Consider the following 16,488-nt stretch of genomic DNA (forward strand, 5'->3'; position numbering starts at 1 on the left):
TATCAATTGAGCAACAATCATTAATACTGGCAAAAGTCTGGTGATCAGCGACAAAAGACAAAGTCAGAGGCACACTTTTCTAGGAGATGGAAAAAGACATTTCTACCAACTATGACTAAATTCAAGAATAGGAAACCCTGTGCATAACTCAGCTGCATCTGTCCAGTCCAGTGTACATATGGTCATTGGCTGCTTGACAGAGAGAGAGAGAGAGAGAGAGAGAGAGAGAGAGAGAGAGAGAGAGAGAGAGAGAGAGAGAGAGAGAGAGAGAGAGAGAGAGAATGAATCACATTATTACTCAGAGCAGTAAAATTTAAAAGGTAACTGGCAATGAATAATTTGACTATACAGTATATGTTATCATTATACTATAGTGAAAACATTTGAATTTAAATGTATATTTTCTCATGACATCTGTCAGTTACATGTATGTTCCACTTCCCTGAGCAACAGCATGTATGTACGTCTGCATGTCTGTGTACTACCTATCTCTCTCTCTCTCTCTCCCATTGTGTATTGTTATTTTACTCCAGTTTAGATGAATATCATGAAAATGTAATTAGTATAGTGGTGTACATACAGTCGACCCCCGGGATTTGCGGGGACAGGGACCACACCCCCTGCGAACAGCTAAAATCCACGAATACTTGGCACCCCTCTGAAAACGCTTATAATGACCTATTTTGACAGTTCACCCAAAAACCCCCCTAAAAATGCTTGTACCTGACTATTTTGATAGTTTTATCATGAAAAATGTATTTAGTCATGAAAATAATATGAAAATAGTCATTAGTGAAGATTTCTCTATGAAAAATTCCGCAAATAATGTGGATCCAGAACTGCGAATAGGCAGGGGTCGACTGTATACAGTATCAGCAAATACAGTGATCAACATATTTTCCCCAGGTTTCAACAAATAATACATAATTGAACTCAAGTAGATTACATGTTTTGGACAGTGGAAGGATTTTGTAAATTTTTGCTTGCTATACTGAATAAATAAAAATAATGCTTATATTTTTATAACTTCTGCACACAAACACATACACACATCAAGATCTAGATGAAATTTTAATTGGATTTTTAATGCTGATACACCAAAAATGCAGTATAAAATAGCAAGTACTTGCTCATTATAAAATCAGATTACGAATGCACATACCAACTCACATGCAGTGCATAAGGTGCATTTTTCATATTCTATCATCCCTGCAATGTTGCCTTCATTATTGAATATAATAACTCACATGACCTACCTCACAACTTACAATTCAATGATGTTACATAACAAGATTAGGAAAGGGATCCAGGCAGATTTTCACTCACCTTGTCTTGGATCTTTGTACCTAATGGATTTTGTTACATAAAAGGATGCTAGACCCCTAAGCTGTCCATTAAGTTAAGGAACCTGTGTATCTGGTTAATTATTCCATATATTCTGCCATTTATTGATTATAATGGGCCTCAAGGACGTTATATAATCACTAACACGAATATCTACAAGGGATCTCATCACAGGAGTTGCAGCTTTGACTGCTTTTCTGGCTTTCAGTTCTTTTCATGCCGACATGGGCAGGAATCCAACAAATTCCTACATTTCACTACCTTCAAATGTAAATTGGCAATTATATTTGTTTCCTAGGGTATTTTTTCAAATATAATTTTGAAGGTTTTCTAGAGCACTTCCAGTCACTGAAAAATGATATACTTTCACATTTCTGTGATAGTATATCTTCACTAATTTTAATGGCTGAGCCTACTGCACATAATTCTGCTGTGAAAATAGCTGGAAGACCCAGGCCTACTTAGATGAGAGAGCTATGAAAAAGGAGGCTGGGAAGATATGATAAAAGAGCTTTAATTTTATCTACTCAGTACAATTTCAGTAAGATAACCTATCATATCCGTCATACTTACACCCATTACACACTGACAATACAACCCCTACAAAACAACGAATAAATTTAATGCTGACACTCCCATTTCAAAGTTAAGTTCAAGCAAAAAGTGAAAGTTTCCTGATATTACAATTACTTCACTTATCATTGGCAAGCCCTGAAAAAGCTCCACCTGAAATCATGCCTATTTTAAGTATTTTGGAAAACAACAAAATTACAACTCATCATATACAAACCACTGTAATACTATTATACTTCTTGGTAACAAAACACATTCCTTTTTCCTTGAAACATTTCCCTTATTACTTAAACTCAGCAATTTTAACATATCACTCTGCAAATTAAAAAATCTTTTACTCACCAGTAATATAGTGATAACTTCACTCTAAACAGGTCCATCACAAAAAGAACAATATGAAGTTCGAGGTATTCTAAAGTGCTCAAGTATTGTATTGTTCTTGGCCCAAAGGGGGCAAAATACTGCAGCTTTATAAATGTTTCATGTCTTTCTTACTATATCCAAGCTGTAACTGTAACCTAATAATCAACTCACCTGGAAAGAAAACTTACAGTCTTAAGAAAACTGAACAAATAATAGCATACATACAGAGAAAAAATCAGAAGCTAAATTATTTCTATGGTACACAACAGGTTAAGCATAACCTGGTTTTCCATGATTACGAAATAATATGCCATGCAGTATTTTTTTCAAGATTATGAAATAATATGCCACGCAGTATGATTTCACTATGTATTTCTAGAGCAAAATAAGTTACTGCAATTACTTTTAAAGATATTAAAGGACTTTCTCTTTTTCTAACACAGTCAATATTTGTATTGCCTTTAGCATCCAAAAATCCAGGAGGACTTTGGTTCCAGTGTATAACAAACACCAATGTAAAATAATCAGGTACCTTCCCAGTGCAATCCTACTAAGTGCTCTTGAAATATCTAAATAAAATTCTCTTGAACAAAAACAAGAGGACAATAATTGTTATAATAATTGCTATTTATGTTTCTAACTTACTACATAAAAAAATCATGCTCTCTTCGTGTAAGTATAATAGTGTAATAATTAATTTCTTGGCTCATTTAAGAAATCAAAATGACTGAATCATTTTTCAAAAATAAACTATGGTAATTAGTATATTCAGCATACTTCTTCACACCAACAATACAATATTTAAAAAAATTCACACAAGGCAAATTAAGTCTGCTTCCTGTACAAATTAAATTTATTGATAATAAAGAATTTTCATTTCATAACAAACGAGAATTTCTTTAATATAATATGTACAAATCTGTATGCACTCTACTTACATTAATATCTTCTGTAGTGTATGTAAAAATCTGTATTTACATAAAAAGATTTTTCATTTTATAAAAGATATGCAACATTAATAACATAAAAACATATTGCACTGCATTTTTTTACACTACCCATTTCTATTATAAACAGTACACCCTTAACACAATAAGATTTTGTTTCTTGCAAGTGATTACTCATATTAGACTTCAAAAAATTTTACACAAATGTCTAAAATGATAAATTAAAAGCACCAAAAGCATGATTACTGTACTAATGCATTTTAAAAAAAGATATTTTATTACAGACAGAAAATGCAACTTATAAACTTCCAGCAAATACAGGTACATTAAATAAAATATTAAGAACTGGACTATGACATCTTTATATCCCTATATACATTTAAAAAAATAGAAGTCTCTTTATCATCATTTACTAAACTGGAAATAACTAAATAACTATGATACTATACTTACTAAGCAAGCCCTGTAAAATCTTCCAGAGTCACTTGTCAACTAGGTATAACACCCTCAACTTATGTAATGATAATTCATACTCATACTTCTAAAATTTAGCAACACTTGACTGAGGTTCACCATCTTTGCACACCTAAAATGAAAAATAGAAAAAATCAGTAATGAAAGCAGGTTATATAGTTTAAAAATAAATAATTCTGATCATAATATAGCATTATATTTTTCCTAACTTGGGGAGAATTAAAAACTATTCTTCATACTGTCACTCATGGGATGCAGACTCTCTAGAAAAGGAAAATTATGAAATATAAAACAGTCATGTAAGAACTGTCCAGATATAAGCCCTCAGATTATCTGGATGAACTTTGTAAAATTCATGTGGATGGGTGCTGATTCAACACTGGAATACTGTATTATAAATAATATTATTGTTGTTATTATCATTTATAATTAGCCAACATTCATACCCAATATGTCAACTTTCAAAATTCAATTACAATACACAAAGAAGAATGACAATTTTGTTAAAAAAAATGAAGACATCAACCAAAATGAGTAACAATGGAAATAAATAAACAAATGAATATTCAAGTACCCTGACACAAACAAACATCAATATAAAGGGAATAATTTCTTCTTTGTTTGTCTGAAAATTTTAATAAAAAGAAATAATGTGTGCAAATTAAATTTTTTCATGCTTAACATTTTGCATTTTCTCTAGTTTCACTTCCATTTCCTATACAATAAAGGTTGAAAAACATGCATAGCTATGCCTCACCATCATTGTACCATTCTGATTTAAGGCAAATCTACCTTATTCACTGTGCCTTTTGCTGTGAATCCCAATAGAGTTGGGACCCTTTAATCACTAAATAAAACTTACTAACACTTATTTAGCTCCTCCTAAGCCAGTGGTGTAGATCCTTATCCCAAAAAGCAGATGTTTTCTCTCCCTAAAGACCCACTCCTGTAGTTGCAAATGAATGAGCAGATGAAGCACAACAAGCACAATTAGGGAACGTGACATAATCCAAGAATGACCGCTGCCCCAAGTCTGATCCTACCGAGGCTTTCAAGGACTGTGGTCACCATCTCATTTCCAGGTCCTGCCTTAGGGGTCAGTAGGAACAGCCTACAACCTTAACTGGGCAAAGATCTCCACACCAAGCATAGAAGAAACCCTAAGCAGCTGTGTGTCACCAGCTTAACTAGATGGTATCAGCATAGTTCTATTACATTTAGGTCCAACAGGCCCTCCTGTCAAATCATTCCAGCCATTTCTTGATATCTTAGAGGATTGCCATTGATGTTCACTGACAAAAAGTCAAAGGCCATTACTGGTGTTCAAAAGCCTTCTCAAAGTGTATCTCGTTGCTAAATTGAATCACTGATTGTTAAGCAGAAAAAGTTCATTTGAAAACCTGCTACTGTGTACCAAATAAAGGTTGCCGAATGATTAATACTGAAGGAATGGCTGGGCAACAATCAACAAAACTGTAAAATTAGCTGAATAGAAACATTCTTGCTCTGGATGTTGAGTCATTTTCTTAAGTGCCCTACAGTTTCTGAAAACTGGCATTAAGTTTTAGAAGATGCACAATACAACTGTACATATTTCACTGGAACTCTGATGTGTCTCCTAACTTTATTACTACAGTGGACCCCAGCCTATTTGCAGTTCTGGATTCGCAGCTTCACCTATTCGTGCATTTCTCTGTGGAACATATATACAGTACACATTATTCATGGAAGATTTGCCTATTCACAGTATTTTTCACTGAGAAATATTCACCAAATTACTGTATTTTCACATAATTTTCATGACTAAATGCACTTTTTGCGATAAAACTATTAAAATATTTAGGTATAAGCATTTTAGAGGCTTTTTTGGTGTTTTCAACTATCAAAATAAGCAGTTATAAGCATTTTTAGGGGGGTGTCAAGTATTCACGGATTTTAGCTGTTCGCAGGGGGGGTTAGTGGTACACATCCTTGCAAATACCAGGTGTCGACTGTATCTGCTGTATTACAACTGCATTTAAAATTTTAATGCTTAACTGGTACAGTAAGGTTTACATTACTAATAAATTACAGTGACATCAAGAACATTATTTACTTGTGAAATTTATTGACTAGAGAACATTTTCATCTTGAGAGACATTATAATGCTTCACATTAGTGAATATTGGTAGACATTTCCATAGATATGTATCAGTAGGGATACTGAAAAACAGTACTGAAATTCTGTGGTTAAACAATTCATACACAGATGGCGAGATATAAATCCTTACACAGCGAAATTAATTTTTCATGCAAATCACTGATATTGGTAATTTGTTGTAATCATGAGCTCATACATATATTCAAAAAAATATTAAGAAACTGTGTTTTCACAAATCAATGCTAGTCTGTGAACAGTGTGAAACTATATTCTGTTGAGAAAAGCAGTTAGAGCTATATTCTATTGAGAAGAACAGCTAGAAGAGAACAGTTCCACTGATATTAAGCCATTCTTATCTCACATTTTAATTTTCAATTACTCATTGTTAGCCATTCTTAATTACTAGTTTCAGTTTTTGTTACTGAACTTGACAAAAGTGTATATTTTAGTGTTATCCTGTTGTCAATTACCTCACAGGTTTTCCTTTTTTTCTGATTCTGTCTTATTATTGCTGAGCAAGACCCTAGAATGACTGAAGAGTGATTAAATTTGAACCTTCAAAAAAAAAAAAAAAGTAAATTCAGACTGAAACTAAGTTTTTATCATGAACCAACCTTATATACAAATCCATGCATGTAGGTCCTCAAGGTTCTCTTCCCTGTGAACATCAATGATAGGTATTGTGCCCAAGTGGACCAAGTCCACTTGGCTGGAGGGGAATCTGAATGTGAAGCTTGATCCAAGGGCTGGAGAAAGATCATTCCAATGAATACCACTAACAGAATCTGAAGGAAAGCAACCTTCCTCCTGGAGACGAAGCAAGCAAAAACCTACTGAGAGGATGAGGTGAAGGCCAAGTGCAATGACTGAAGGAAGAGGCCTGCTAGAGAATGCAAGACCACAAGATCTGGTACTTGAAGAACAGATTGTTTATTGAAACGAAAAGACACTTCAGAATCCTTCAGAATCTATCACATTATTTACTTTTACTATCACATATGACTTCATTGAGATCAGATTCAAGATAAATATGAGATGTTTGGTAACTAAACCAGGGCCTTTTCTCTTCTGAGAAAAGATGAAAAATCCAATAAAAAAAAAACCTGAAGAACAAACAAATATACAACCAAGGTAAATGCAATTTCTCACTCACATTTATTGAATGCAGCCCCTAAAAGCTAAATGGAGACCATAAGGCTAATTACATTAGGAACAGAGTACAGTACTGCACTAAGCCAAGTTTTCTATTGGTACACTTACAGCATGGGCCCCTAACTTTTTAGATCATCATCCCCTTTGTGGAATCCTTGATCAAACTTTTACCCACACGAAGAAAAAATATCAATAATAATTACTGTATCCTTTAATGTTGGGCAGAAACTTCATTGCCTCTTTTCCTTCACCACTGTTTCTGATAACATCACTGAGTGGCAAAGAACAAAAAACACTGTGGCCTGGATACTCACACAAAAGGGAACTTACAGTGAGATAACATATTTTCAAATGCTGTAAGACTTAATGCTAATAGTGATACATACATTTACAGAGCGTTTAAAATTACAGAACATTATACAAGTAAAGATATACGAATAAAGATGATACAAGTCAATTTATCCAGGTGGAAACAAATTTTAAAAGGCTTCATTGTCCTGTGATTCCAAATGAGTATGAAGTACTATACTTACATTATCCTAAATATGTTTCAGTAAAAAAATAAGAAAAAAGGAAAATAATGGGCAAAAATGTGTATCAAATGTATCTTATTGCATCATTTTGTATATTCTTATGTCATATAGAAATGTTAACTTCTGACTTCAAAGTTCAACAACTCCATGTGTTTATCTGTCAACTTTTATCCCTTGAGACTTGTCCTAACCATTACTAATGCCTCAAATGCTGCAAGATGCAAAGGATCTCTGTGAAGTTCCATGATTCATGTGCTTTATCTTCCACAAATCTCTACTCATCTGTAGCACTATTTTCATAGCCCTTTTCCAAGTAGCTCTTGGTCTTCTAACTCTTCTGGTACCTATATACGCCCAGCTGAACCTATCGTGTACCATTCTTCTAGGGATTGTATGAAGAGCATGTGCAAGCCATCCCCATCTATCCTTCGTCATTATCTACACACCATGAAGAATTCTCATAATTTCCCTTGTGGTATCATTTCTAACTCTATCCTGCCATCTGACCCCTCATATTCTTCTAAAAGTTTTCTTCTCAAACTGACAGAATCTAAGTTTCGTTGCTGTAACATGATTCATGCCCTTCTAGCCATACAGATCATCTAAACTTAAGTATAATCTTACTTTTGCATGCAATTTCAATCTACTTATTTCCAAACCTTATTCAGCCTGCCCATTGTTTTCCAGTCTTTCACCAAATTCCAAATCAGGACAACTTGTACCAGAAATCATTGTTCATAAATATTTTAAAGATTAAATCTCATTAATCCTTTCTCCATCTAATACTATATCGTCCCTTCGTGCATACTCTATCCTCATTACATTTGTTTTTATGATATTTATTTTCAATCCCATCTCTCTACATATATGGTGTATACAATCATCCCTACTGAGTATTCCATTAGCCCCAAAGTGTCAATGCTGTCCACTTTGGAAACTACTGAACTACAGTATTCTTCTCACTGTGCAACCTTTAATTAAAAAACAAAAATATTAAGAATAAAATCAATTTACCATGGCAGATCCATTTACATAAATATTTACACACATTGGTTGATTTCAGTACATGAAACTTGTAAAGAAATGGGAAAGAGGAGATAAATTGATAACAAGAGACTATAATGCTTACATGAATCTTCATGTTTAGAACCAAAACCTGTAACTGAGGTATGATACTGAAAAGGAGACAGTCGTACGTAAATTGTTGTTTTCTTAGATAAAATTAGTCTACCCTTTTAAAAACCAAATTTAACAGGATCTTGTCATGTAATGGTCTGAATTTTCCATGAATACATTACTGATTAATATACAGAATCCAGTTCTATATGCATCACTTACCTATTTACTACATCTTGGCTTTTGGTGAAGAACTCTCTTCTTCAGCAGTATCCTCCTCAGGTGTTGGACTGTATGTCCATTTGTAAGCTGGCAAATTTTCATGTTCTGCAGGGAAAGTAAATTTTTTCATATAAAATTGAATAAGGAAAAGAAAAAGGCAAAGTAACATCTATATTATAAAGCTTATTACATGAGTAGCCCATAGCCCAAAAAGTAGGATTCATTTTATAATAAAGAAATAACCAACAGAGTTTTCAGACTATTTTTTCACATAGCCACCTTGGACACTTACACACTCACTATACTGATAGAAGTTTTTATATTTACACCTCAGCTGCAAGCTCTTTCAGAAATCTACTGACTGATTCTTTCAGCTCTTAGGCTTTGACTGTAATTCTGGATGGCCCACTGCTGTTGCTTCAGTGTTACCCAATTGTGATGGGGATACAAAATGGGGGTTTCTTATATTACGCTGGAAAACAAATGTCAGTCAATAGAATAACATCCTCCTTGTTCAGGATCCAAATCATAGAAGTTTAAGCAGACACACTCAATTTGAAAGGTCATAAGTTAAGGTCAACTTGTTGAGCTCATAACCCAAGGAGTCACAAAAAACACCGATACATATGGTGCAGTACTGAAGTGAATATACCGGGCCTTTAATAATTGCAATAATATCTTAAAAAACAGAAACTGAAGGAATCAGTAACTACATTTCAAAATGTCCTGCTAACATATGTATTAGGTAATTAAAGAAATTGTCAATGGTACAAGTACCTATTGTCAAGGTGACTGTGTGGAAAAACAGTGAGCAATACGTATTTATAGATTAAAACAATTTTAAAACATTTGTCTCTTATTTTGTAATTCCAAAATTGGGTACTATTTTGCAAACCACCTCCATACTTAATGGTTAAATATAAACCAAGCTTAACTAATCCCATAATGATTAGTAATACTTTTGAAGCCTTCTTTGGTCAAGAATTTCATTATTGCAACAGGAAATTCAACTTTAAAGTTAATCTGTAGTTTCTGGCAGGCTACTTGACTCATGGTTTAATAGAATCACATACATGAATATACCCACAAGACTGTAGAGTGAACTGCTCTACACACCACTCATGCTCCTTCACATTCACAAGTCTTTATCTTTGATCACACACATTTTAATCAGTGAGAAGACTTTATATCATATTAGACAAATCATAAATAAAAAATTGACTAAATTTTCAAAATCATATGCAAACCTTCTTTACCTGGAATTTGCCATATAAGAGGAGAATACAAACTGCCACCACCATCTACTCTAAGTGTTGCACCCGAAATAAATGATGCCCCTGGAGAAAGCAAAAAGCTAGTTGCACTTGCCACCTGAAATATAATAAAGAACAGCACATTAGGAAATGTGAGATTTAATCTAGTTTTATGTTCATAATTCTGCAGTCTTTTCCTAACTGAATAATATTTATTTTCAAGCATACATTGAAAGAGGTTGCTCCACAACTGAATATAAATAGGATCTCTCAACCCTTGAAAGAATAAGGATTCTTCATATATTCTTACCTGGCTGCTCCTTCATACCTAAGTAATTGGCTTCAGTAAAACAAGGGCTTGTACTCTGTTTATATATTTCTGGTTTTCAATCTAAAGTACACTGAAAGACAACTTTGCCAGTCTGGATGATGCAGTAAAAAAACGTGAAGTACAGTGCTCCCCACTTTTTCGAGGGGATAGGTTCCAGAACCCACGGTGGAAATGCAAAATCCCCACTAAAAATGCTTATAACTGCCAAATACCCGTACCCCTTAAACTAAAATGTTTATAACCGCCTATTTTAACAGTTCACTGCTTAATTTAATAATTCAAACCAAAATATACTTTAAATTATCATACTAAAACAATCTAATATCATTTCAAACAAAAATACACCCCAAACCATCATCCCAAAACATTCAAAGTTTAGTTACATTACCCTCCTACAACTGTTACTCTTAAGTATGTACACCGCTAAAATGCTTTAACTGCCTGTTTTAACAGTTCATTCCCCAACTTTACAGTTCAAACAAAATTATACCTCAAACTATCAGCCCAAAACACCCCGATATCATTTCGAAGTCATCTTACAACATTATAAACCGCCTACAACTTTTACTATTAAGTATCCCCTATAATTCAGACACACACATTTTCTTTTGCCTAACATAACTTTGTGCATCGTCTACTGTACTGCACATAATGTACATAGTACATTTTATTGATATTTTGCTGCGTTGTAAGATGATTTGGAAATTATATTTACTGTACAGTATATATTGTAGGATAGTACTACTGTGCAGAGCATATCTAAAATACGTGGGTACTGTAATTTAGGACGGGACACATTCCTCCAAACAGAATGCTAGGATGTTACGTCATGTTAATATTTTCGTGATTATGTACAAATATATTTATGATAAAAAATTATTTGCTGTACTACTTTGCAATGAATGTAAACAGCCAAATATCAATAAAATGTATTTTTTTTTTCTAAAGATGTTCGACCCATGGCAAAACACAAAGGTCACAAAACAGAAGATGTGTGTACAGTAGGTTTATGATCTTTTATCCATAATTTTAAAAACCAAAAAGCTCTAAAAAGTTAAAATACAGTATTTTCTGGAGAAAAGTAATAATTTGCAAAAGTTAAAACAGTACTGTACAACTATATTCATACTAATGATGATTTAAATAAAGATTGTTTTGCTTGCTGTTTCTTGATTCGGTTGTTTATGTTGGTACAGGTTTATGATTGCACAGAGCCATCATGTGCCATTTGTATTCTGGTTTTGTTTACATTCTTAAAATAATCAGCTGATTGCGTTTTATCGACATCATCACTTTAGTTGTTCAATGGAACTTAATTCAGAGATAAGTTTCTTTCGTGAATTATCAAAGCTGGGTTTTAAAATTTTAACTGCGTTATTTATAAACACAGTAAATTAAATGAAGTAAATGTGTGATTTTGCCAGTTTCAAATGTCGCTTTTGCCTTCAAAACATTTTGGAGTCTGTTCCAAAATTTGGGTCTTCAGCCACAGTTATAATACCATCTGCTTCTCCAATGGGTGATGGATGAATAAAAAAAAGTATTCTATTTTTATCTATGGAATTTAATTGAAAATTAGCAAGTTTTTAACAAGACAGCTGTAACGCAACTCTTAATAAACATGTCTTAGTTACGGCAACTAATATCGGCAAAAGCTGTTTATCTATTCAATTGTTTATGTCAATATTTGCTGTTGTTTATTCAAGAGTTTTCCATGCAGTAGCAAGTGGTTGTTAATTGTACGAAATAGTAATGAATTCTTACATAAGCCACAAATTTGATAAGCTAGGCTGAATATTATGAACTTTTGTTCAAAGCCCTATTAGTTAAAAGCTAACTTACAAAAGCTGTATTGGTGAAATCTATCAAAAATGAGACAGGCATAGGAAGCCTAGCCTAGTCTATCCTGCATATTATGCATATCTACATGTCATCTAACGAAATGCATCTCTCACTATACATGATATTATATATGTAATGAAGTCATGTTTTGGACAATATTCTAAGGATTGCATAATATATGAGATCAGATGATACATGATTATATACACAAATTATGGTTCTTTTTTATGCTGTGTAGTTTTTAGTTTTACGGAATGTTATTGTTGTGAATGAAATATGCTTGTGCATTTTGGAGCAACCTTCAGTTCTGAAATCTGAAAAAATCCAAAAACCAAAACATAGCTTCCCCCAATGGTTTTGGATAATGGATTGTGAACCTGTAGGTAAGTACTGAATACTGTACTGTAAATCATTTTTATCATAAAAAATCTGTATTTAGTCATGAACACAATATGAAAATATACAGTAATTAGTGAATACAGTGTTGCTCTGCAAAAAAAAAGGCGAGTTAGTGGTAATTTTTGAGATATGGTCCATAGAAAAATTAGCAAAATAGTGAAAGTTCCCACATAAAAATGAAAGATATGTTCCACAAAAATTCGCAAAAAAGTGAAGCGCGAAAAAGTCGGAGTCCACTGTACATGAATTTTAATATCTTACATTTGATTAATCTAAAAACATCTAGTACAAGAATTTTAATTTGTCACATTTGAGATGATCTAAAACAAAAATTTTAATTTACAAACCTCTTGTGTTGTCCCAAGTCTTTTAGTAGGAAGGCCAGGAATAGTTCTTTCAAATATATTAACATCTCCATAATTTTTTGCAGCAGTTGAGGAATATATAGAGCCTCCAGGGGCTATAGCATTTACACGCACACCCTTTTCAGCCCATTCCACAGCTAAGGACTTATTGAAAGATGACCAGAATGTATTAAAATCATATCTTACAAACAATCAACCACATAAATATCAACACTGTGTGGTAAAGGAAGGAATGTTGCATAAATCTGTTATTACGTGAATGAGAACAAAATCAGAGCATTTGAAAATGATTCTGATAATACATGAGGTACAGCACTGTAAAAAAGCAACCTGAATCTTTCTGTAAAACATCTTAATGATAACATTGACTTCACAAATTCATGGTCTTCAACCTTCCATGAAGTCAGTTTAAATGGAAACCTGGAAACTGTAAAGAGATGTGTGCATAAAAAGACTTTTCAAGCAATATCACATTTACTGCTTGACTTCTACCTATGCCTATCCTCTATTAAGCAACCCATAACATGAGTTCCTGGTAAGCTGACATAAGAGCCTTACATCCTGATTTGCAATAAAGGTGACTCTACTTTGGTATCCATAACAATGAACTTGCCATAACCTATTCTGGTTAAGGATAACCTCAGTTATTAAACTATCTTTAACAATCCATAGGGAATAACCTCATTTACCAAATCCTCATCTTTAAAGACTCACTTCCCTTCTATCATTTCATTCAACTTATGCTCCACACTCTTCTGCTACTATAAGGGGTCTTTTTTATCTTTCAGGAATTGCTATATGTTACAACTTTGCATGAAAATAAAAATTTCTATACGAAGAGGAGTCTACAATCCTGATCATGTCTCGTAATGAAAAAATTTCTTTTGTGAACCTGACTTCCCCCAGCCCTCTCATTTGCTCTGATTGATAGCAGGAGGCGCTCAGTATGATCTCTTTCAATTATGATCTATTCATTAAGTAGAATGTCTGTTCTGTTTGAGATGCAAAGTGGCATCTTTAAAAAGTGGAGAAAAATACATTCAGTTTTGCAAACTTGAATAGCAATGACATTGTTATTATACATGCTACAAAGCTAATTTTTTCAAAAGGAAAGCTTAACAAACAGCACTCAGCATGCACTAAACCAAATTTCAATGAGAAGGAAAACATTCTAATTTCCAACAGAGAGAAAGTGCTCCTACAGGATTTTTATATATTGGAGATCCACATTAACTTTAATGGAAAGATAAAGTCTGCAGCAGTATGTATGTAGTATATTGCTATATACAGGAAGCTTTCACCAATTTGATCAGTTGGCCCCTTCAGCCTCTTTGGTTGTTCCAGAAATTGCTCTTATGTTGTTAAATACATCTGCAGGATATAATGAGGGAGCAGAAGCAGGTGGAGCAGTCGAAAGAGATTTTAAATTTATTTTGTCAGCTAAACAAACCAACTTATTAGTGAAGAAATCTCCCTGAGTAAATGGCTCATCATTTTCGAAAGTACTCATTAAATTTATAACGGCCCTTTCTACGACACTACGCCTGCCAATATTGCTACCCCTATACAATATTGTATACAGTATCAGCATTTAACCAGTCTATCCTATGGTCCAGTTCTAAACTATGTTTTGCTGCCACACTTTACTGGGATCCTATTCTGCAATCTCACTTATGTTCCTCTAAGAGGACAAAAATCCTCTTCCTGTTTCACCATAATATCTTTTATTGCAGTCTTTGCATAGTATTGAATAAACAAAACACCAACTTCCTTATTACTGTAGTGGCACCATTTTCCTGTTTGTTTCTTATAACCTGACTGCCTACAGAATTCTTGTAACTAAAGGCTAATTTCACACTTTTGGATGATACGGTATTATGTTGCATGAATTCCTTTGCAGCAGATAATGATTGGTGGCATGGTAAGACTAAAGTGTTAGTGACATCGAATTTTTCCTTATTTTTGGCATTGTAGTAATTACCTTTTGCTTTGGAAAATGCTAATTCAGAAATGTATATTCATTATTTTTCCTACCATAGTTCAAGTGTAAAGTCTAATGTCAGAGTAAATTTAGTTACTTGAGCCCTTAGAATCTGTGACCCTTGTTATATTGATGGGGAATTTGAACATATAAATAAAGTTTTTCTTAAGTTGGGTTATCCAAAGCATTTCATAACTAAAGCATTTTCCAAAGCAAAAGGTAATTACTACAATCCCAAAAAATAAGGAAAAATTCAATGTCACTAACACTTTAGTCTTACCATATCACCAATCATTACCTGCTGCAAAGCAATTCTTGCAATATAATACCTTATCATCCAAAAGTGTGAAATTAGCCTTTAGTTACAAGAATTCTGTAGGCAGTCAGGTTATAAGAAACAAACAGGAAAATGGTGCCACTACAGTAATAAGGAAGCTGGTGTTTATGCAATACCATGCAAAGACTGCAATAAAAGATATGATGAAACAGGAAGAGGACTTTTTATCCTTTTAAAGGAACATAAATGAGATTGCAGAATAGGATCCCAATAAAGTATGGTAGCAAAACATAGTTTAAAACTGGACCAAACGACAGACTGGTTAAATGCTGATATATTGTATAAGAGTAGCAATACTGGCAAGCGTAGGGTCGTAGAAGGGGCCCTTGTAAATTTAATGAGTACTTTTGAGAACAACAAACCATTTACTCAGGAAGATTTCTTCACTAATGAGTTGGTTTGTTTAGCTGCCAAAATAAATTTAGATTCTCATTATACCCTGCAGATGTATTTAACAACATAGACCAATATGCCAGCCTCTACTATGCCACAACGTTCCCAGAGAATTGCTAATAGATTATTGAGCAATTCTGGAGTCACCTGAAAGAATAAGAAGCCATTTTTCTATTTTTCAAAGATATTGTCCTAAATGCATTATTATTTCTATGCTTATTCAGGCTGAGGAGGCCAACAGATCAAGTTGGCGAAAACTTCCTGTATACAGCAACATACTACATACATACTACTGCGGACTTTATTTTTCCACTTTTGCTTCACTAATCATGAGGATCCACTTTTTACCAAAGTAAAATTCCTTCACCTTGTTGGGTTTCATGTTACCCCTCTTTATCTTCATGAACCCCTATTTGAGAAAATCTCTTGTGATGCCCTTGTTAATACATGCACAGGTAGTAATTTTTCTATCTGCATACCATTTTCTTAGTGGGATGTAAAAAATTCTTTCCTGTACCTGTTTAATTTGTTAAACTAATTGAATCTGACCATGCTATCTTTAATTCACTTATATTCCTAAAAGGATGATACCCAATTTTTATAGATACCATATTTATCACATATGGTGTGGTTATATTATTTCATTATTAAACTGTTCAAGTTCATACAATCCTTTAGTTTAATTTCACTTTTATTAAAAGGATGCCATCCACTACGCTTTTC

General features: G+C 33.5%; 1 protein-coding gene across 8 annotated transcripts in view; it reads right to left on the reverse strand.

Annotated features, from left to right (window-relative positions):
- Positions 1–3,119: 3,119 nt before the first annotated feature.
- The window catches only part of LOC136843316 (peroxisomal trans-2-enoyl-CoA reductase-like), a 352,117-nt gene continuing 338,748 nt past the window's right edge, over positions 3,120–16,488 (reverse strand). For 3 of the 8 annotated variants that reach the window (XM_067111578.1, XM_067111582.1, XM_067111580.1), the window contains 4 exons: positions 13,037–13,198; positions 10,121–10,235; positions 8,865–8,969; positions 3,120–3,813 (listed from right to left, as the gene is read on the reverse strand). In XM_067111578.1, coding sequence (XP_066967679.1) covers positions 8,872–8,969; positions 10,121–10,235; positions 13,037–13,198 — 375 coding nt within the window. In that variant the 3' untranslated portion in view covers positions 3,120–3,813; positions 8,865–8,871. Of the gene's footprint in view, positions 3,814–6,455; positions 8,970–10,120; positions 10,236–13,036; positions 13,199–16,488 lie in introns of all 8 variants that reach the window. The other 5 variants (XM_067111579.1, XM_067111584.1, XM_067111581.1 and 2 more) reach the window with 3 other exon arrangements.

This window comes from Macrobrachium rosenbergii, chromosome 11, assembly GCF_040412425.1.
Source record: "Macrobrachium rosenbergii isolate ZJJX-2024 chromosome 11, ASM4041242v1, whole genome shotgun sequence".
NCBI lineage: Eukaryota > Metazoa > Arthropoda > Malacostraca > Decapoda > Palaemonidae > Macrobrachium > Macrobrachium rosenbergii.